At 46.2% G+C, this 23,168-nt stretch overlaps 1 protein-coding gene and 1 long non-coding RNA gene across 5 annotated transcripts in view; one reads left to right on the top strand and one right to left on the bottom strand.

Moving 5' to 3' along the window:
- LOC141994067 (uncharacterized) overlaps positions 1–836 on the bottom strand; it is a 62,701-nt gene extending 61,865 nt beyond the window's left edge. For 2 of the 4 annotated variants that reach the window (XR_012641009.1, XR_012641011.1), the window contains exon 1: positions 749–795. This is a non-coding gene — a long non-coding RNA (uncharacterized LOC141994067). Of the gene's footprint in view, positions 1–748 lie in introns of all 4 variants that reach the window. The other 2 variants (XR_012641010.1, XR_012641012.1) reach the window with 2 other exon arrangements.
- EFHD1 (EF-hand domain family member D1) overlaps positions 1–13,923 on the top strand; it is a 37,708-nt gene extending 23,785 nt beyond the window's left edge. The window contains exons 3-4 of the mRNA XM_074964069.1: positions 10,335–10,469; positions 12,245–13,923. Coding sequence (XP_074820170.1) covers positions 10,335–10,469; positions 12,245–12,379 — 270 coding nt within the window. The 3' untranslated portion in view covers positions 12,380–13,923. The remainder of the gene's footprint in view (positions 1–10,334; positions 10,470–12,244) is intronic.
- The last annotated feature ends 9,245 nt before the right edge of the window (positions 13,924–23,168 follow it).

Here is a 23,168-nt window from a genome sequence, read left to right as displayed (position 1 = left end):
TTGGTTCTTTGGAGTAATCTTGGCAAACCTTGGTTAAAACCAGTGTTCTAGTTTTAACAGTTTGGGGTGGGAGGTGCGCGTGTGTGTGTGTGTGTGTGTCTAATTTAGCTGTGCCAACATGGAGGGTCTCTGTGCCTTTCCAGCCTCAGAGCATCCTCAGATAATTGAGAATAACAAATACAAATTTTCTCAGCCTTGCTACGCCTTCACCGGCCCCTCTTGACTAAGGCTTTCCTTGCTCTTGCTGAAAACCCTCAGGACACAGTTCCTAAGGTCCCATTAGTCTGCAACAGGTAACCTTTAGCAGCTGTTGCAAATTGCACCTATCCTGCCCAAAAAATCCAATTTCTCCCCACTTTCTCTTGGAAGAAAGTGGCTTATGGCCTTACAGGGTGCTGATACTGGGGAGTGGGAAGGTATTAGAACTGGAAACTGAACAGCAGTTGTTGATTTATTATTTCTAATTCAGTGACTATTGCTGTACCAAGGCAATTCCAGAGCAGGAGAGGCTACAGGAGCAGAAGTTCCATGAGAACATATTTAGAGCAAAGCCAACTCGCAGTGATTTCAGCAGCAGACCCCTGCATCTATTCACTATGTACCACTTGCACTGGACAACAGCATGTCACAGGACGTTATGCGGGAGTCCATACCTGCTAGTATCTGCTCCCTCCTATGTGTCCCCACAGTGCTCAACTCCTGCACCAGAGCAGAAGAAACTGTAAACCCCATGATGTGAATTGCTTACCTCGATAGCCTGTAAACGACTCTCTTCTTGTATTACGCTGGATTCCTATTGCACCTGACTGGCATGTTCTTTTATAAAATTGACTTGTACTATGACCTTTGTCATGAGTCCATAAATATGTCATCAATTAACTCCACAAAGTTCCTCTTTAAGACTCAGGCTAAACAGCTTATGCTTAAAAAGAGAAGCATAACTACTCTACAATGCCTAGGCTCAAACTCCCACCCACCAAAGAAAAGAACAGATAATAGCTGTAACAGCAATACTTAACTCTGTCCATATCTAGCATCAGTAAAATCCATTTTAGGATCATTGTGCCTGTACTAGTAAAATGTTCAATCTCTGACCCAACTTGCATGAGTGCACACCACACAACAGAACCACTAACCCAGGAACCTATCCTTGCAACAAAGTCCGTTGCCAACTGTGCCCACATATCTATTCAGGGGACACCATCACAGGGCCTAATAACATCAGCCACACTATCAGAGGCTCGTTCACCTGCACATCCATCAATGTGATATATGCCATCATGTGCCAGCAATGCCCCTCTGCCATGTACATTGGTCAAACTGGACAGTCTCTACGTAAAAGAATAAATGGACACAAATCAGATGTCAAGAATTATAACATTCATAAACCAGTCGGAGAACACTTCAATCTCTCTGGTCACACAATTACAGACATGAAGGTCGCTATCTTACAACAAAAAAACTTCAAATCCAGACTCCAGCGAGAAACTGCTGAATTGGAATTCATTTGCAAATTGGATACTATTAATTTAGGCTTAAATAGAGACTGGGAGTGGCTAAGTCATTATGCAAGGTAGCCTATTTCCCCTTGTTTTTTCCTACCCCCACCCCCCTTCAGACGTTCTGGTTAAACTTGGATTTATGCTGGAAATGGCCCACCTTGATTATCATACACATTGTAAGGAGAGTGGTCAGTTTGGATGAGCTATTACCAGCAGGAGAGTGAGTTTGTGTGTGTGTGTGTGTGTGTGTGTGTGTGTGTGTGTGCGCGTGTGGGGTGTGTGTGAGAAAACCTGGATTTGTGCTGGAAATGGCCCACCTTGATTGTAGGGAGAGTGGTCACTTTGGATGAGCTATTACCAGCAGGAGAGTGAGTTTGTGTGTGTGTGTGTGTGTGTGTGTTTTGGGGGTGTGTGAGAAAACCTGGATTTGTGCTGGAAATGGCCCACCTTGATTTTCATACACATTGTAAAGAGAGTGGTCACTTTGGATGGGCTATTACCAGCAGGAGAGTGAGTTTGTGTGGGGCGGGGGCGGAGGGTGAGAAAACCTGGATTTGTGCTGGAAATGGCCCAACTTGATTATCATACACATTGTAAGGAGAGTGATCACTTTAGGTAAGCTATTACCAGCAGGAGAGTGGGGTGGGAGGAGGTATTGTTTCATGGTCTCTGTGTATATAATGTCTTCTGCAGTTTCCACAGTATGCATCCGATGAAGTGAGCTGTAGCTCATGAAAGCTTATGCTCAAATAAATTGGTTAGTCTCTAAGGTGCCACAAGTACTCCTTTTCTTTTTGTGAATATAGACTAACACGGCTGTTACTCTGAAATCTGGGTTAATGTAAATTACAGATTCCCCGGGGTACTGTTTGTGTTCAGCTGTGCATAGATTGCTTCAAGGCCCAGTGCCTCTCCACTTCAGTTTATTAAATACCTCTCCTCATGTCTCAAGGTTCATGCTGTACACACCAGGCAAGGATTACAGTAGCCATGTTGCTGTCATTTTGCAGGTCAGCAGGCACTCTGTCTGGGTTTGTGTAACTGTAATATGGCTTTTTGACAGAGGAGGAGTGTGTGTGCTGGGTCACTAAGAATCATGGAGAGTGTTGGTGTCAAGATCATGGGGTTGGAAGTGTGTGCCCTGCTCTCTGTGCTTCTCAGCGGAGTCTTTAAAATTTCTGGAATTATGCACTTTGCTTCTCCTCTACATCACCAGCTGGTAAATGGCCACCGTAATCTATGTTTCCAACTTTTTCTGTCTGGGTGAGTAAGTCTCACATGCCTTTTATTGGCTGAAGTAGCTAGTAAAGCAGCATATTTTCCCTGCTGTAACAGCCCATCTTCCATAAGAGGAATGCTGCCTGATTCCCCTGTTCCAGGGTGATTCATGCGCACACGTTCTTGTGATTGGTCATGGCTGGGTGTTTCCAGGCACTGACCTACCCTTCCCTGGACTGCATTTGCAACAGACCTCTGGGCTGTTTTGTTTCTAGTAGACTTTTTGGATGCCAGGAAGTTTGGCTTTCAAGGGTGGGGTTGGAACAGTGAGGAGGAACAGCTGACTAATACTAGTACAACCAGAGGTTCAGGGTGAATCAAAGATCCAAAGCGATATCTGGGTTGTTTAGCAGAGGGAAGAGAGGACAAAACAGACTTGAATAGAATGGAAGGAGGTCTTCTCAAGTTTTTGAGTGGGCTGATCTACTCATTTAGCTAAACCTCACCTAATTTTAAATTTTGTTTGGAGAAGGTAGGAAGCTTCCCCATAAAACAGCTTGCCTTCTGTGTGCTCTACCTTAATAAGCACACCAACCTTACAGGGCTATTGTGTAAATCTTCTTCTGCTAAAATTGGATGCTGTGGTAGAGAGTAGCCAGGACTGTAGTTATGCTGCCCACCCTACTCTCAAACTGCTGCACCTCCATCGGCTGCTCAGTAACTGTCCTTGAAATAATAAACAATTCTGTTTTTCCTGATGCATTAGTGATGAAAGGAAAAGGAACTGGCTGAGATTGCTGAGATGCTGCTGTCCTCTAGTGGAAGAGTGTGATCTCTGCACTGGAACAGTCATAAATCCTGTCCGATTGAGGAAATACAGAACTGAACCTCCTTTAACATTTGGTATGGTTGAAATCTCTCCTTATGAAGGGAGCACACATGCTCCTACATGTTACTTAACCCCTCCATGCTGGACTTTAGTGGTGCAATAGGGCCTGGTGAAGTTCCTCTCCACAGGGGGTGAATCTGTGTGAAAGCCAGTGTGTAGGCTACAAAATAGCTGAGAGCACAATGGTGAGACATAATTACAGCAGTACTTCAACAAGACTAATGTTGCATGTATTAGTGTTTGCATCATAAATCCTGGCTTCAGAGGATTGCAACATAAATGTGATTTTCCTCAACTGAAACTTGGTGCACCATCGGGAAGTTTGAGGCTTTGTAGAAGATCATTGAATTCCTTTTGGGGGAAGAAAAATGTGCTTCTCAGATGTTGCAAAAAAGCTGATTTTTACAGTTTAAATAACCTGGCAGGCACTCTGGTCAGGTACCTCTTGGTACCTTAAACATTTCTAGTTAAGTGCTCTTGTAAGGGTTGTAAAATGAGTTGTTGCGTAGGCACTTCTATCACTTTTTAAACCGTCCTTGAGTGTGACAGGGTATAGCTGTATTGTGACCACTGAAGGACCTTTGCTATAGCAAATCTCCTATATTCTTAATGGACACAATAGAAGAAAACCTCCTTCTATCCAAATAATAGCCTAGCAAGGTGATAGTCTTAAAGCTGTGATGCAGTCCTACGTCTTCTCTATGTTCTGGAGAATCCTGAGTAGTGATTTAACACTAGAGCTGGACAAAATTAACTCCCCTCCCCCAGAACAACCAAAAAAATCCCTAATCTTTTTGCTTCCCACTATCAGTCTATGAAATGTCAGAAGGCATTCTCTTTTCTAATATGGATAACAGTTCATCTTCGAGTGCTTGCTCTTGTCCATTCCGTGTTAGGGGTGTGTGCACCATTGCTGGAGATTTTTCCCTCACTGGTATCTGTCAGGCCAGCGCTAGTGCCTTCTGGCGCCACACGCTTATGCACAGGTATAAGGGGCACCACCGGCCACGCACCCTCTCAGTTCCTTCTTACCACCTGTGACAGTTGCTGGAATGACCACTCTTGCTTTGGCAAGGCTTCTTCCCAGTGGGTTTTGGACTCTAAAACTATGTTTAAAAACAACAAAGAATTAGAGTAGATAGATATTGTAGCTAGCATTAAGGACTATCATCGAGGGACTCTCTTTGCCCCAGGAGCTAGGCATGCCCTGGTCCCTGGGCTTCAAACCTTGTGCCTCCTGCAGCAAACCTATGCCCGTGAGTGACCCACACTCCAGTTGCTTAAAGTGCTTGGGAGAAACTCACATGAGGCACAAGTGCCAGAATTGCCAGGACCCTGTGCTAAAAAGGACCATAATATAAGGCTCAAGGTTATCCTAATGGAAGCCACTCTCAACCAGCCTCAGAGCCAAGCCACTCTGATTCTGCACCAAGAGCTTCAATGTGAGGTACTCCTCTGGTACTGTGTTTTTCCTGGCACCGTTCACCATCTCCGATGCTGAGAAAGAAACACAAAAAGCAGCGCACCGGCAGAGGGCACTCACTGGTGCAGAAAAATGACAAGCAGTGGGAAGGCAGTACAGTGCGACTGGTTCAGGGCCACTCCTCCACCATGGTCCCATGGTGGCACCATCAACTCTACCCAGAGTGTTGTCTGGTGCTGCACCCTCTGCCAACACCCGGAAACCACTGCGGTACCAGCAGCCTGACTGTCTTTGACCCCAGAGACACTCTCAGCAACCAGAGATTTACTATCACTCTCAGTCCCCCCGATGCTGATGAGACAACTGCCGGCTCCAATGACTAGGAGCAGAGAGCGTCGAATTCTTTGCCAGCACCGGCCCCAACAGCACCTTCTAGGGGCAAGCCAGCCCTGATCCCCATCATCACAACCATCTGCAGTCTACCGCTGGTCCCTGGACCCTCGGCAGCATGTGGGGGCAGAGAGGGGTACAGCTCCACTGTAGTCACCGGGAGAGGACTCTTCATCTGAATCTGAAGGGGAACCCTACATGCAGCCTAAGGTACGCAGCCTATGTGCCACCGGACCTCGGTGCAGATTGCCCCACCAGCACCTGAGCAATGGGTCAGAGGCCTATGCAATGGCCGTACTGGAACCTTTGGGGCTTTCCCCCAGTATCGGGCCCTTCCTCCGATTGATCCTACTTGGAAGTTTCCAAGAGGTGGGGTATCGCCCCTTCCCACTCAGCGTCAGGCCCTGACTCTGGTACCAACCCTGGTACCGATTTTCAGGATGTGGCTCCCATCACCTCCTCGTGCTCCAGACGAGGCTATCTCAGGGCCTAGTAGCTCACTTCTGCAAGACGATTCCAGGGCCCACCAGGACCTTCTGACATGGATAGCAGCTAACCTGTGGCTGGAAGTTGAGGCGCTTAAGGAAACATCCCACAGCCTTCTGGCTACAGCAGCTCCCTCCAAAGTGGCCTTACCCATTAATGAGGCTGTAATAGGTCTGGTCAAGGCCCTGTGGCAACTCCTCCTCTGCACCCCACCTCAAAGAGGGCAGAAAAAAAACATTGTGTCAGCAAGTGGATTTGAATACCTGTACTCGCGCATGCACACTCACCCCGGGTCCCTCATTGTGTCAGCAGCTAACAAAAGGGACATGCAGGGCCAGATGAGCACAACAAACAAACGATGCAAAAAACCCTGTTTTCTGTTGGGGGAGAAGTTTATTCAATGAGTAGCTTTCAACTGCATATCTAATCAGCAAGTTTTGCTGTGGAGATATGATTACAATCTGTGGGACTCCTTGTCCAAGTAGGATTGGAGGCAGAACTCATTGCCCTCTTAGAGGAGAGTCAGAATGTGGCCAGGACCTCTCTCCAGGCAGCTCTGTATGCAGCTGATGTGACAGAGAGGACAACGGCCTATGCACCATGAGGCATTGTTCTTGGCTCTAGTCCTCAGGAGTACCTCACAAGGTCCAACAATCCATCCAGGACCCTGCCTTTGAAAGCGCCTCAGTATTTTCAGAGCAGACAAGACATGAGGCTTCATGGCCTGAAGGACTCTAGACCCACCTTCAGGTCACTGGGCCTCTACGCTCTGTCTGCTTCCAGGAAGCACTTCAAGCTCCAACAGCCACCTCATTTATCGGCACCATCTCTGAGACAGGAGCCCTACAAAAGGAAAGGGAGAGGTTACAAATGGCATCAGCCACTCCTGTTCACCTCAAACTCCCAGCTGTGGTCTCATAGGTCCTCCAGTGGATTCAAGCAGGCCTTTTGAAGGTGTGCCCCAGGGTGCTATACCAGTTCCTGCCTCCCCTTTATTTTTGGACCGTCTATTGCACTTCAGCCCAGCATGGTCCCGCATAACATCAGACCGCTGCGTGCTAAATACAGTGACAATGGGCAATACCCTTCAGTTTTTATCCATCCCCTCCCTCCCACCCTGCATCTCCATCCCTCTTCAGGGACCCTTCTCAGAAGCAACTCCTCACCCAGGAGTTGTGATCCCTCTAATGCATGGGGGCTGTGGAGGAAGTTCCTCAAGACTTGAGAGGAAAGGGGCTCTACTCCCGATATTTCCTAATCCCAAAGGCCCAGGGGGGCCTCTGGCCCATTCTGGACCTGCATTGTCTCAACAGATCTCTCAAGAAAGTGAGGTTCCGCTCGGTCTCTCTGGCCTCCATCATTCCCTCCCTGGACCAAGGGGACTGGTAAGCCGCCCTCGACTTAAAGGATGCATACTTTCACATTTCTCACTCTTGGCCACATAAGATTTCTCAGATTTATTGTGAGTCAATGACACTACCAGTTCACTGCTCTTCCCTTCAGCCTGTCTGCAGCCCCTTGGGTTTTATGAAGCGTATGGCAGTAGTAGCAGCCTTCCTTGGATGGTGAGGCATCCAGGTCTACCCATACCTTGACAACTGGCTGAGCAAAGGTCGGTCAGAGACTCACATGTTGAACAGCATCTGCATGGTCCAAGTCACCTTCCGGGTGCTGGGCCTATTGACTAAAGGAGCAAAAGTCGATTCTTGTTCCAATTCAGAGAATAGAATTCATTGGGGTGGTGCTCATTTCAACCCAGGCCAGAGCCTTCCTTCCAGAGGCCCAATTCCAGACTATGTTGGACCTGATATCTAAGGTCAAGGTACACCCAATTACAACTGCTGAGTTTGCCTGAAGCTTCTGGGGTACATGGCCACATGTACTTATGTGGTTCAGCATGCAAGGTTCCACCTCAGACCCCTACAGATGTGGCTACTTCCCAAACAGACACCACTTGGACCCGGTGCTCACTGTTCCTCCCTTAGGCCTCACCTCCCTGGATTGGTGGAAAGACCCGAAGTTGGTAATGATGGGGGTACCCTTTGTTGCCCCTCAGCCGTCAGTGTCCCTAGTCTTGGATGTGTCAGACCTAGGTTGAGGAGCCCACCTCGACTGCCTCAGGACTCAGGGGCTATGGTCCCAAGAGGAGCTCTTCCTGCACATAAACGTCAGGGAATTCAGGTCTGTATGCTTAGCCTGCCAAGTGTTCCTCCCCCAGATCTCAGATCTCCCCCACAATACCGTGGCCATGTTCTATATCAACAAACAGGGAAGTGCTCGATCCTCAGTCCTGTCAGGAGGCCATCTGTCTGTGGAAATTCTGCGTGAAGCACTCCATTCACCTCAAGGCATCACATCTCCCAGGATGCACTGGCGGATCACCTCAGCCGATCCTTTTCCTCTCACCACGAGTGGTCCCTTCACTCAGAGATCACCAGGTTAATCTTCCAAAGGTGGGGATCTCTCCAGGTAGATCTGTTTGAGAGCAAGCAGAACAGGAAGTGCCATCAGTTTTTCTTGCTGTGCAGGCACCATCCTGGCTCCATCTCTGTTGCCTTCCTGCTCCCACGGTCAGGGCCCCTGGCCTGTGCTTTTCCCCCTGTCCCTCTGGTTCACAAAGACCTCCTGAAAATCGAGCGGAGAGTTGTAGCTCTGGCGTGGCCACATCAACACTGGTTTGGCACACTCTTCCACTTCTGCTCTGTCCGGACCTGATCACACAAGACTATAGCCACTGAAGCTGTGCTGAACCTGTGCTCCACCTGAATCTCACCTCCCTTCATCTGACAACATGGATGTTACATGGCTGAATCTGGAGGAGCAGACATTTCAGAGCTGGTTCGACAGGTCTGGCTAGGTAGTAGGAAACAGTCAACTAGGGCTATGTACGTGGCCAAATGGAAGTGATTCTTGAGATGGGCGTCTCAACGAGGTCTCTCTCTGGTTCATTCTTCCCTGCAGGCTATCTTGGACTACTTGCTCTATCTAAAGCAGGAAGATTTGGCCCTTGCATCTATCAAGGTGCACTTAGCAGCAATCTCTATCTTCCACCCACCAGTGAACAGCTGGTCAGTGGTCTCTCATCAGATGATGGTCCAATTTCTCAAGGGTTTGGAGAGACTCTATCCTCAGGTCCATGAGCCGATCCTTACATGGGACTTAAACCTGGTCCTGTCAAGGCTCACAGGCCCTCCATTTGAACCTCTAGTGTCATGCCCTCTACTACTTCTCTCTTGGAAGATCACCAAAGAACAACAGTTACAGAAGGTCAGTAACGATTTTTTTTCTTGGGAATTTGGCTTTGATCCATGATCATAGAATCATAGGACTGGAAGGGACCTCGAGAGGTCACCTAATCCGGTCCCCTGCATTTTTGGCAGGACTAAGTATTATCTAGACCATCCCTGACAGGTGTTTGTCTAACATGCTCTTAAAAAATGATCCAGTGCTCCAGCCCTCTCTACAATGGCAGAAGGGCATTATATTAAGAGCTTGAACTACTTGGTAGTTCCTCAAGTAAAGGATGGGTGTCCTGGGTTCCATAATTTCTCCCTGATCCTACACAAGAGTAAAGATTGAAGTGTCCACACTCATACTCCAGTGTTCAGGTACATTTGACCTGAGATGGTCTTTATACTACTGTATATAGTACAGTGAAGTTGGACTGGCCTGCACAGCTAAAGGGAATCTTCGTGGGAGTCAAAAGCTCTCCCTGATCCCTTCCAAGCACTAGTGTACAATGCACAGTCCTGTCTATGGAGTTGAGTCCTGTGTGATGTAGGTTCCATTGAGCCTATCTGGACAACTGCGGACAGTAGGTGGGGATTCATTTGAGGGTGGGGACAGCCTTCTGTTCTCATGCTTTTATTCCGTGTGTTACGTATTATGCAGTGTGATCTAAGACCCTATAATGCATAGCGTGGTGAACTCTGACATAAGGGCCACCAGAATGGCTTGGGGTGACAGCACATGTGGCAGCTTTATGGCACACACTGAGGCAGCTGCGCCCTCCAGAGAATCACAACGTGCAGCTGTACTACTCGCTCAGCTGGGGGAGGGGAGAGAAGAGACCATCCTCTCCTCTGGGCCCTGGTGGTGTCCGTGATTAGGCAATGCATGAACCACACTGCTGCCAAAGCTCTGGTCTGTGGGAAGCCCCTTCTCCTTTCCCTAAAGGCCCCTCTCTCTCCAGCCTGAGAGCGTGCAGTACTGGAGCCAAAGTGCTGGAGGCAGCTTATTGTAAATACGTTTTTCCTTTCTGTTTATAAAATGTTTTTCTGTGGTGGTAACTGCAAATTCCTACCCTGGGGTTCGTACATCAGTTGCTGCTTTTGTAGTTCAAGTGCTTGGAATAGTAATAAACCTCTTTGAAAGCTTGAGCCTCAGTGATGAATTTTGGTGGGTCTATTTTTTGTTTCCTTGCTAGTTCCTGCTGATTTTCCATAAAGCTGCAGCTGGAGAGCTTGAGGAAGACAGTGGGCTGATGACTCTGGCAAAACTCTCTGAGATAGATGTTTCCACTGAGGGAGTTAAAGGAGCCAAGAACTTCTTTGAAGCTAAGGTATGGTGGTGCAGTGGAGTTGGGGAAGCTGAAAAAGCTTGCTATGCAAGTCCTGGTGTTCTCTTCTTAATGTGTCCCCTGGAATGGACATTATGCTTGACTGCTGGACAGTATGCCAGTGTCACCAGGGATTATATCCACTTATTCCACCAGTTTAAGAAGCTGTGACTTTTCCTCCTCAACACAGAGTACGGGCCTCACTGTCGTGCTGGGTTATGCCACTTCTTGTTCAGACTTGTATGCTGTGCCCCACTGAGCATTACTCATTGCTGATAAATGAACCATAAAATAGCTTATTTTGCCAGGGTTTGCTCAAGTGGTGGTTCCCTCCCCTTCAAGCACCCTGTAGATGTCTTACTTAATCCATCCCATTTGTGCTCCTGCCCATCATCTCAGTGGCTGAAATAGCCATTTAAATAAGTCATCATCCAAAAATAGCTCAAAAAATATCTTGGAGACTGAGATATTAGGGGCTAAGCTTCCCAGAGAAAGGGTGTGTCTGTAGTGCAGTCAGGAGGTGTGACTGCAGCATGCTCAAGTAATAGCAGCAGTGAACCTGTGGCAGCATGGGCGGTGGCTGCTTGACTATTTACCTGGGATCCTGGTCAGGCAAGACTAGCCCATGCAGCTGTCTGTGCTGCTGTGGCTTCATTCCTATTGTTAATTGAGCTAGCTTTGGGTATGTCTCACATGCTGCAGTCACACCTCCCGATGGCTGTGTAGACATACCCATAGAGTCTGGGCCAGGGTGCTGTGAAGCTTTTGTTCTTAAACACAGTCAGTTGGAACTGGTCACAGAATAAAGCAGAGCTTTTACAAGCACCTTAGGCTTTGGGTGATCACTGACTACCACACAGACCAGGACTCCTGGACCAACTTTTAATATTCACTGCAAGGAATTTCCTCTTCTCCTGCACCAGCACACAGAGCTTAGTTCTGAATACAATATTTAAGATTGCTCTCCTTGTCTGTTCAGTTTTCTAGGTTGGAATAACATCATAAAGCATTAGATTTGAATAACACGACAAAGCTCTATCTTCATGTTTGGTTGGACTGGGTTTTTTGAGCTGGTAAAACACTGTCTGAAAGGAATTCTATGGACAAAAATAGATGTTTGTTATACTCATTGGGAATAGCATAGCAGAGCTGTTAAAACAAAGGTTGGAAAGTAGAGCTGAAAAAACAACTCTCAAACTATGCCTCTTTCTTTGGTCTGTAAATGGGCCACAGACTGAGGTCCTCTTATTTGGTCCCAATTTGGAATTATCAAATTTTCTGCAAGAATTTTTATCACTGCGGAAAGTTCATTGTGTTTTCATGACTCATGCTGTAATGGCTAGTTACATAGTTCCTGTGATTAGGGAAGGGAGATACGGAACTGGTCAACACAGTTGTGCTATAAATCTTGAAAGTCAATTCATGCATTTAGCTGCATTTAGCTTCATTTTGTATTTCACCCAAAAGGTCATAAAGAAGTTGCAATAATATTTCCTATGAGTTGGAATAAATATATCCACACAATTTTCCTTCTGTTTGGCTCAGTTCCAGTGGAAAGTGACTATTGGTAAATGAAACTATCCTCTTGATTTGAGAATAAAACTGAACCAACAGGTCTTCAGTGTAAATATCCAGCTACTGTAGTATTGTTAACCCTTAATCAATTTTGGCACCACTGAATATGGTAACCGGAGGAAGATGTGGCAGACAGATGTGCTGCTAGGTAGTTCAAATTCTTAATGCTTCCCATAGCTCATGTCTGCTCTTTTCCTTTATAGGTTCAAGCCCTTTCTTCAGCCAGTAAGTTTGAAGCAGAGATCAAGGCAGAACAGGATGATCGAAAGCGGGAGGAGGAAGAGAAGAAACACCGTCGGGCAGCATTCAGGGAGCTAAAGTCTGCATTCAGCCAGTAACCATCCATTCTACCACCAGAGACTTCTCTTAACTTGGTACATTTCCATGAATCACGACTGTGCCTGGAGAGTATCTCTTGCTAGAACTTCACCATCCTTTCAGACAGAAGCTTCTAACTCAATTCCAAAGGGTACAGCTCTTACAACTACCATGTCTTCATATGGTATGAACAATAAGAACTGTGTACATACTCATCACTCTGAACTGTCAGGTAGTGCTTAGGGAAATTAAAGTTCATCCTAATGCTGAAGAACCAGGTAGCCAATCAGCTTTCCTTAACCCAAAAAGAATGACCATGTTTCTTGACTATATTTTTTCCTTGGTTTCTGTTTTTCATAACCCCTTTCCTCCTGTTTAGTTCCCATGATGTCTTTATGCAAATCAGGAGCTACAAAATACAGATTACTTTCTTGTATGTTACCCTCCACTGAACATTAGTAGGAATATCATACGTCCTTTACTTTTCTCTTTTCTCCCCTCTCTCCCCCCCTCAGAGTCCAAATACACAGGTTTTAGAGGCAGCACTGTGAACACGGAGGATAGTCAGCAGGGCTGTGAATGAAATGGACAGTCACATACCTTTTCTATTAGCCAAGAGTATAATTGGAGCCTTCCAGCTTTTACCCTCTGAAATGCCATATTGATAATGCTTTCAGTAAAAGAAGCTGGACTTCCTCAAGGAACACCTTACCCTCGACTTTGGCAGGAGAAAAATTAGCACTACTTTAGAGATGGAATAGAAAACTGATGGGGTTTTTGACCTGTCACGTTACATTTTATTAATCCACTCCATAGCCTCACTAGACTTTTTTAGGCCCTTAAATTTAGAAGAAGCAAGTAGGTGTATCTATGTCTAAGAAATATTGCCAGCTGGGCAGTACAATTGGATGATGCATTAGCCTCTCACCTCTGGAAATCTGTTCACATGCTGAGGTTGTAAGTGCAAAAGTGACTTTCATGAAGTCCTTAAAGTCATTACTCTATGAAACCAATCTGGTACAATGAGCAGTTTCTGCTCAGAAAAGGAATAGCAGATGGGTTACAAATCAAGACTGAGGTGCATTTGGCAGAGTTGAATTTAGTAAGCTTGCATGATACCTTACCTTAGCCAATGGTATCCATTTCTTATGAGCACAAGAGACTTGCCCACAAGTTTTAAAAACTTGCAGGTACATGTCTCTATATTCTGAAGGCTGCCAAAAAGGGGAACAATCCCTCTTTGCAAAGCCTCTCTGGATGCATTAATGTTCTGCCTCTCTATTGTTGTCCAAATTCCTTCCAAGATAAGACTCACACCAGTGGTCTATCTGATTGACCCTCTGTGTCTTCACCTGTCTGTGTTGCTTCTTAAACTGTGAGCACTAAACTGTGAGTATGGAATAATAAATAGAAAAACCTCTAATCTTTAATGTCAGGTGGGAGAATTGCTAAACAATTAAACTGTGTATATATCTCCACAGATTATATTTTATAAATCACGCTTTTTTAGCTAAATATTTATAATTAAATGTTTTTATTCTTTACAACAAAGCAGATAACTCTATCTTCAATTATTTCTCCTGTTGCTAAAATGTACAAATAAAACTTTCTTTAATACCTCAGATCTTGTCAATGGGTTTATTTTAAGTCCTCGAACTTACTATTTTGTCTAAGAATTCTCAGCACAGATCCCACTCTTAAAATGTGCCTATTCGCTACTCTAAAGCCCAGAACAGCTGTCATGAGCGAGGATGTGCTCAACCCCCCTCCTGATATTTCCACTACAGCACAGTACTGTGGCTATGCAAAGGCTAATGATGTTAATTTTCAAGGGACAGTATTGTATAAAAATGTGAAATGCTGTCTTGAAAAACGTTCACATTTGGTCCCTGTCAGTTGCTTCAAATCTTAAAATGGAGGCTGTGTCCTCTCTCTCCCACACCAGTGCCTCAGCAAAAAGTTGAAGATGCTGACAGATGCGGGGAGGGAGACTTGATTGGTTTTCACCCTTGGCAGTCTGAGTTGAATTCCCTGATGCACAATGCTTCTGTAAGGAAATCTTGACATGGTGGTACTTACAGCTAAAAAGGTTCCTTTTTGTTTTAGGACATGTAAAGAGGCCTAACCTTGTGTAGGTGATAGATAAAAGCATCATATTGAGGATGGAGTGCCTCAGAGAACCTACTGTGTTTCTGTTCGTGTATGCTGATTGCCAGCATGGCTGAGGAGGGGGAAGGAGAGGACTAACAGTCCTTACTGAAGGCTGACATGGTGAAACGTGGCATGGTATTAATAGCATATCCAACAGCGTAACAGCATAGGTCTTCTCTATAGCCATGGCCATGACTACTGGTTAGAGTGCATTTTCCTAAAATCTTTTAGTCCTCCAATCTCCCAGGTTGTTATGTAAACTGGGAACCATTTTTTTTCCATTTAATCTTTGCTGTATATTAACACGTTCCATCAGAAGATAACAGCACTTCACAAACATTAGCTTCCACAATATATTAAGTGTTGCTGTCTCAGCACAGCACACTACAAAGTCAGAGACAAGCAACAAGAAATCAGAATGAGGAGTTCAAGAAGAGAGAACCAGAAGAAGTCTCCAGAACAACTTCCCACATCCACTTTCCTCAAAAAGCTTCAATTATACTCCTGTGGTTGACAGTTACTGACCCAAAAGAGCACTGCATCTGGACTCAACATGGTCTGAGGGGAGAGGAGGCCCTTCCCCAGCCTGGGAGGTGGTGGGGAGCCTTGGGAAGGTCACAGGCAGCGATGAGCCAGGCAGGGAGGGTCCATCAGCATGTTGGGGATTTTAGCCATTTTGTTTTTCTTGTTGTCTTTTACCCTCCATTTTTGTGCACCATCTTCTTGTTCAGTTTGGTGCCCTTTTTGTGGTGTCCAATTTTGATTAGTTAATGCCTAAGTAATCCTGCCCAGTAACAGAACAAAGGCAGGAAGTTTCAAAGGGGAAGAATGGGAAAGGGTCACATGACCACAAGCTAATCTGCCTGGTAACGGGATGACATAAGGGACTGACACAGTGTGACAGGTTGCTGTCCACCCAGGAGGCCGCCTGTGTTTGGGTCGCACGGTCCTTCTACCACCTACCTGTTTCTACTGGTGAAGGCACACCTGTTCTGGATATCAAAAGAGAGAGACATGAGCTGACTCCATCCAGCCTACAGCCATACTGACTGAGTAACATTGAGACATTTTATATTGCTAGCCCATTTGTTCTAGTTGGGTCTGGACTTTATGCCTGTTTGTATTCGGTAAAAACCACCAAGCTATTTTATAAATGCTTTATATTAGCCTGCCTGTTAATAAATCCTTTTGATTTACCCTTTAAGAGCATTCAAGTGTTTGCCTGTTGCAACTAATAAGTGATAGACCCTAATTCAGGGGAATCAAACTTACTTTTGGAGGTGGGGGTCCTTAAATATTCTTTCCTTTAGTTTCTTCTAGTAACAGGTACAGCTCCCATTTCTACTGGCTGCCACACTGCACCCAGGCTCACTCTATGCCTGTGCTCGGCTCCTGCTGCCAGGCTGTCCCCACTGGGTCCCTCCTACTCCCAGTGACAGGCTGCCCCTGCTGCCACCTGGGCTTTCTGCCCAAGGCAGCAACCATGTGTGGCACCGCTCCTCCTGTCGTTCTGTCCCAAGGCTTGCAGGTTGGCTGGGTAGCACCCCCCAAACTACACCCATGCTGCTATTGCTCCGCACCTGCCTAAGGCTACTATGCCCATGTTAAAAAGTGGGTGGGAGGGGCATGGCCCCTTTGGTTCTGGCTCCCCTGGGCCTGCAGGGTGTGGGGGGACCAATGTTCTTTGTGCCCAGGGCCTCAATAAATCTTAATCTGCTTCTGCCCATGAGTGCAGGGGACTGGACTAGATGACCTCTCGAGGTCCCTTCCAGTCATATGATTCTATGCTTTTTGGACAGCTGTTCTGGTAAGATGCTGAACTGTTTGTTCGCCATATGTGCAAGATGGCCAGATGGAATGGGAGGGAGTGAAAACCACAAACAAGTAAATACTGCTGCTGAGTATCCCACTTTGGGAGTCTCAGTGGGCCACGTAATTTGTCTTAATATATGCTGTAGCTGAGAGCTTGATATTAAATGATTTCTTTCCCAATCCTATGGGTACCTCTTCTTTGAATAATCAGACTGAGCTACTCCAAATTGCCTTGTCCTGTGAGAGAGCCATTCAATTGACTGCTGTAACAAGTTAGGTATACTGGCAGAGAACAGATCTGGTCTGTAGGATCTTTATGGTTACGAGAAAGAGAGTGATTACCTTACAGTAACTGGTTCTTTGAGATGTTGTTCACATGGATTCGACTCTTGGTGTGTATGTGATTGGGTTTTTGGCCAACAGGTTTGGGGCCATTCTTGTGCCCTGATGTCCTTGTGCCACCTCCCAACTTGAGGGCATAAAGAGTGGAGGGGCCCAACTGTCCTTCAGTTCCTTCACATATAAAAAACTCCACAGTAGGACAGTAGGAGGGCAGGTCATGGAATTCCTGTGGACAACACCTGTCTGAGAACCACATTTACTGAGAGTAAACTTTTTTTGGAGTGATTGTACACAGGGGATTCCGCTCTTGGTGACTAACAAGCAGTTTGTTTGGAGATGGGTAGTAGGAGTCCTACTTAGTGACTGCAGGACAGCCCTACCAAAGTGGGCATCACATCTGAAAGCCTCTACCCAAGAGTAGCCTCTTGTAAAGGTGTGGTTAGAACTCCAGGTAGCTGCCCTACAAATGTCAGAAAAGGACATTCTTCAAACAGGCAGCAGAATTAAATGAGCCCTGATGTGCCTTGATGGATGTAACGTGGCTAACTTGCAATATGTTTTTATAGATTTGGGGTACCCGTTTTGATGATCATTATGAGGAAGGATATGGCCTGACCATTAACCCCTTTCAGCAAAGGCCATGAATGATTTATGTATGTTCCTGAATTATTTCATTCTGTTCAGGTAGTAGGAGACCATCAAGTGAATGACGTTTAGCTTCCCCCAAGGCTGTGTGAAGACTGGGGAGGAAAACATGGAGATGAATGGTTCATATGAAACTCTGAAATTATTTTAGGCAGGACCTGGGAATGGGACTAACCCTGTCCTTATGAAATGCTATATAAGGGGGACCTGCAATGAGGACATGAGTCTCCCCTACCCTTCCCCTGGTGTAATGGCTATTAAAAAAGCAGACTTACTTAATAGGTAGTATAGGGAACAGCTTGCTAATGGCTCAAAGGGGAGACCCATCAAATTTGTTAATACTATATAGAGGTCTGTAGCAAAGAGGCGGCTGCCCTTGGAGACTGAGAGTGAGGGACAGCCAGACGCCCCGTGGTGGGCAGAACCAGGAAGGCCACACACTCCATGCCGGAAGCAGAAGTGAGGGATAGGAACAGGAAGTATAAAAGGTGGGCCCTGTAGCTCATCTGGAGAGCAGCTGCCAAAGGACATGGATGTGTTCTCCCCACTGCTGATGCAGGGGCCTGTGGAAGACTTCTGCTGTCCCGAGCAGGCCCCCAAGCTATCCAAATGGTCAGACACGCCTGATACTGAGGAGTTAGTGGGACTGCCGCTTGCAGTGTAGCCTGGGGTGACGGAGGACAACCCTTGGAAGCAGGTACACCCAAGGGGAAGTATAGGAAGCAGCCCAGGGGAACCAGACTACCATCTGAGATGCAGATGATACAAAATTGCTCAAGATAGTTAAAGTCCCAGGCAGACTGTGAAGAGCTACAAAAGGATCTCTGGAAACTGGGTGACTGGGCAACAAAATGGCAGATGAAATTCAATGTTAATAAATGCGAAGTAATGCACATTGGGAAATATAATCCCAACTACACATATAAAATGAGTGGTAAGAGCCAATTTAGACCGCGTCAAGAAAGAGATCTTGGAGTCATTGTAGATAGTTTTCTGAAAACATCCACTCAATGTGCAGTGGCAGTCAAAAAAGCAAACCGAATGTTGGAAATCATTAAGGGATAGATAATAAGACAGAAATATCATATTGCCTCTATATAAATCCATAGTACACCCACATCTTGAATATCGTGTGCAGATATGGTTGCCCCATCTCAAAAAGATATATTGGAAAAAAGAAAAGGGCAACAAAAATTATTAGGGGTATGGAACAGCTGCCATATGAAGAGAGATTAATAAGAGTGGGACTTTTCAGTTTGGAAAAGAGATGACTAGAGGGGGTAATATGATAGAGGTCTATAAAATCATGACTGGCGTGGAGAAAGTAAATAAGGAAGTGTTATTTACTCCTTCTCATAACACACGAACTAGAGGTCACCAAATGAAATTAATAGGCAGCAGTTCATTAAAACAAACAAAAGGAAGTATTTTTTCACAGAACACAGTCAACCTGTGGAACTCCTTGCCAGAGGATGTTGTGAAGGCCAAGACTATAACAATGTTCAAAAAAAGAATTAGATAAGTTCATGGATGATAGATCCATCAATGGCTATTAGCCAGGATGGACAGGGATGGTGTCTCTAGCCTCTGTTTGCCAGAAGCTGGGAATGGGCAACAGGGGATGGATCACTTGGTGATTACCTGTTCTGTTCATTCCCTCTAGGGCACCTGGCATTGGCCACCATCGGAAGACAGGATACTGGACTAGATGGACCTTTGGTCTGACCCAGTATGGCTGTTCTTATGTTCTTATCTGTCTGTGGTGCCGACAGAGACGTGGTCAGCGTGTTGCAGGTGGATTTCCCGCTGACCCAGTGGCAGAGTGCTCTGCCACTGTTAGGGCCCTGGGCTGGGACGTGGTGGAGTGGCGCAGGCCTGCATTCCCCCCTGTTGTCCAACCCCTGGCTGGGCAGTACTCCCCCTCCTTAAGAACAGGAAGTATAAAAGGCGGGGCCCTGTAGCTCAGTTGGAGAGCAGCTGCCAAAGGAGATGGATGTGTTTTCCCCACTGCTGATGCAGGGGCCTGCAGAAGACTTCTGGTGTCCTGAGGCGGCCCCGAAGCTACCCAAACGTCCTGACACTGAGGAGTTGCTGGGACTGCCACTTGTAGTGTACAGAGGATCGAAGATGATCCTTGGAAGCAGGTACACCCTAGGGTGAGTATAGGAAGCAGCCCAGGGGAACCAGACTACTGTCTGGCTGTGGTGCTGCCAGAGACACGACCAGTGTGTTGTGGGTGGATTCCCTGCTGACCCAGTGGCAGACCACTCTGCCATTATTAGGGCCCTGGGCTGGGATGCGATGGAGTTGGGCGGGCTTGCCACTTGAAGTGTACAGAGGATGGAAATAGTCCCACTCCTTACGCCAGGAGGCCTGTGCTTTTCAGGCACCGTGGCCTCAGCCCCATAGATTGTGTTTGGCACTCACCCCTTGCCTAAGCCCTGTAGACTGCAGTTGATGCTTGCCTGTTGGGTGGGCCCCTTGACCACTTGGTGCTCGCCTCTGTCCAAGGAATGGAGCAGTAGACTGCTGCAATGTGCCCTGCCCTGCCTAAGGGCCTGGGTCCCTGAACTGTTCGCTGCTCTACCCTGCTGGTGGGTTTGACCCCTTGAGACAGCTAATTTCCCCATTGTACAGACAGCAAAGAGGTGTGGCCACCCTTGGAGATAGACAGTGAGGAACAGGTATGCACGCCTACAAGGTCCCAAGGAGTGGTGGGGGTCATCATGCTCCCAAACTGGGGGGAAAGCATGAGTAAGGCCCTTAAATCTAGCCACTGTAAATTGAGAAAATACTGTGGCCCAGGATACAAGTGCATATATTGCTGCTAGATGGACCTTTCTGGAGCTTACAGAAATTAGTTAATAGTGCAATATTGCTGAAATGGGTCTTGTCAGGGAGGGAACTAGTGCTGAGATGCCCAAATACAAAACCTCTTTCCTTTAGCTTTATAAGTCAGCTTGAGTCTTTCCTATTTTGGAGCAGAATGTTCAGAACTTCAGATGAAAAACTTCTTTGGTGGACAACATTCAGGCTATCAGATGTGATGATGCTGGGTCCGGATGTAGGAGCTGACTGTGGTTCTGCATGATTGTCAGGAAGAGCTGGTAAGGTGATTTGGGGGAGAGTAGAGGAGGCTGTGTTAAGAGATTTATCAGATCTGAATACCAGAACTGCCTGGCCCAGGCAGGGGCCATCATGATCATTAACCTCACCTAAGTTTCTTCAGGACCTTCTGTATAGTGGGGAGCAGGAGAGGCCCATTTGAATGCTAGTTTCCAAGGGATAAGAAAAGGGTCTGACAGGGAGGCAAGACTGGAGCAGAACACCTGACATTTCTTGTTCTGGTCTGTGGCAAATAAGTCTATTGATCGCTAACTCCCTTTGTGAAGGATGCTCTGAAACACTAGATCCTTGATCAACCATTTGTGAATGTCTGAGAACTGTCTGCTGAGGTGATCCAATAGCGACTTCTAAATGCCTGGAAGATGCAAGGCCAGCAGTGTGATCTGGTGATGAATACACCAGGTCCAGAACTGAATGGCCACCACCTGACAGAGTGCGGATAGCCTGTCTCCTCCTTGTCTATTGATAGAAAATACCACAACTAAGTATTATATCAGTACTGTACTTAGATTGTGGATCCCTGGAATCGAGGCAGAAATGCTTTACATGCCAGGAAGGTGGCTCTGAATTCCAGGACATTTATGTGTAAATGCGATTCTGGAAGGGACAATATGCCCTAAACTTACAGAGCTAGATAAGCTTCCCATTCCTCAGTGGAGGTGTTTCTCACCAGAGTTTTGGTAAGTAGAGCGGCAGAGAAGAGTATTCTGTTCCTCAACTGAAGAGGATCTTTCCACCAGTTTAATGGGGATAGCACACTTAATGATAGACTGTAACTGTCATGTCCATGTGGTGCCTGCTGAGTAGATATACTGATTTCAGACACCCTTGCTTAGTGCGTAGGTGAAGTCCGGCAAACTGAGTCAGAGAGGTGCATTAGGCCATGTGTCACAGAAGTCAGTGAGAACTTGCCCCAGATGTCTTTGGGTGAGCTTGAACTTGGCTGATGAGGGTCACTGTCTTATGAAATCTTTCTTTTGGGAAGTAAGCTCTCATTAACTTGAAATCTATCACTGCTCTTATGAACTCTATGCTCTGAGTCAGAGTAAATGTCTATTTCTCTCTGTTGACTTTGGGGACTAGGATGAAAAAGAGCTCTGTGGTTACTTGGATCAAGTGGTACAAGGATCAAGTGATCCTGTTGCTGTGATTTTCATTGAATCCATCAGTCAACACGGTCTGAGTGCACGTGGATACTGGTCTCCTTAGATGCGCTGCCATGATTTCCAAGCACTTGGTGAATATCCTCAGTGTTGTGGAAAGATTAAGGGGCAGGACATTTTACTGGTAGCAAGATGTTCCTACTAGGAATCTGAGGTATTTCCTGTGGTTTGGATGAATAGATAAGTGAAAATACCCCATCTTGAAGGCTGATAGCAGTAAACCAATGTGGAGGATCTAACAAAGAAATTATGGAGGCCAGTCACAATTTTGAACTTGAAACAACAGATTAATTTCTTGAGACCTAGAAGGTCCATAATGTGACACCAACCCCTTCCTTCTCTGAGCTGAAAAAATAATGCAAATAAACCTCCTGCCCCTTAAATCTAAGGGCACCTTCTTCACGTCTCTAAGTTGTAGAAGGGAATCCACTTCTTGTGTTAATAGTATCATGTGAAAAGTGTCCATGAAAAAAGACAACAAAGGGGAATAAGGAGTAGGAAGTGACTGGAATTGGACAGAATACCCCTTGGTTTACAATTTCCAGGATTCGCTGATCTAAGGTGATCAGAGGCCAGGCTTCCTAAAAACAAAAGAGGAAGCTGCCAAAGGTTTGGGTAGCGGGGAAGAGATCCTCGAGAGTGAGAGGCCACTGGCATCAAACTTGCTGCCCGGCTGAAGACCCAGAGTGTGCAGCAGCGGAGGAAGAGACTGAGGGTTTTCCCTGGTGGAAACTGTTTGTTTGTTGGTGGCTCTGAGGTCCTCTGGGGTTGGTAATAGTTCAGGCAGAGGGATGTTGCCTGAATCCCATCTGTTAACTTCTTTGCTTCCTTCTTGGAGCTGGGACTTATAGGCCTGAATCCTTTAAAGAATGGAGTGTCTGATCAGTCTTTGAATTAAAAAGCTCACTGCCTTCAAAGGGAAGGCCATCTATTGTTATTTGTACCTCCCTGGGTATTCCAGATGTTTCTGGCAGGATAATCTTCTCAGTGCCACAGATGTGGACATGCCATGATGCATGCCACTCTATCGGACAAATCAAGTGCAGCTTGAATGGAAGTGCAGCTGCTCTTCATTCAATATAGATTTAATTCTTTCCCATATTTCATAGGAAGCCTGTCCATAAATTGAGACAGCTTGTTCTAGTGCAAGTAATTGTATTTTGTGAGCAGCACTTGGGAATTAGCTACTTCCTTCTGGAGGCTGGCTGACAAGTAGACTTCACGTCTAAATAAATCCTGCTTTATGGGGTCTTTCTCCAGCATGTTTTGGGAGGCGTTTGCTGTCTGGATTTCTCTTGGACAAGTGCTAGAATAAGAGATCCTGGCAATGGGTAAGACTAGAAGGATTCTAATCTCCTGGGACTTGTTACCTTCTGTCTGCATGCTTGGATGTGGCTAGAATCTATGCTGGAGTCTGCCACAGGTCCCTCTAGGTTTCAACTGTCCCTGATTTATAGGCATGGAGAGTCTACCAGGCATGGAAGATGCAGAATGTCCAGCAGTTATGATTTTTCTTGCACCACCTCTAAGTGTATGTCAAGAGCCACTGCTATGCATTTAATAAGATAAT

Source organism: Natator depressus, chromosome 9 (assembly GCF_965152275.1).
Source record: "Natator depressus isolate rNatDep1 chromosome 9, rNatDep2.hap1, whole genome shotgun sequence".
NCBI lineage: Eukaryota > Metazoa > Chordata > Testudines > Cheloniidae > Natator > Natator depressus.
This window is presented reverse-complemented; position numbering and strand designations above follow the sequence as displayed.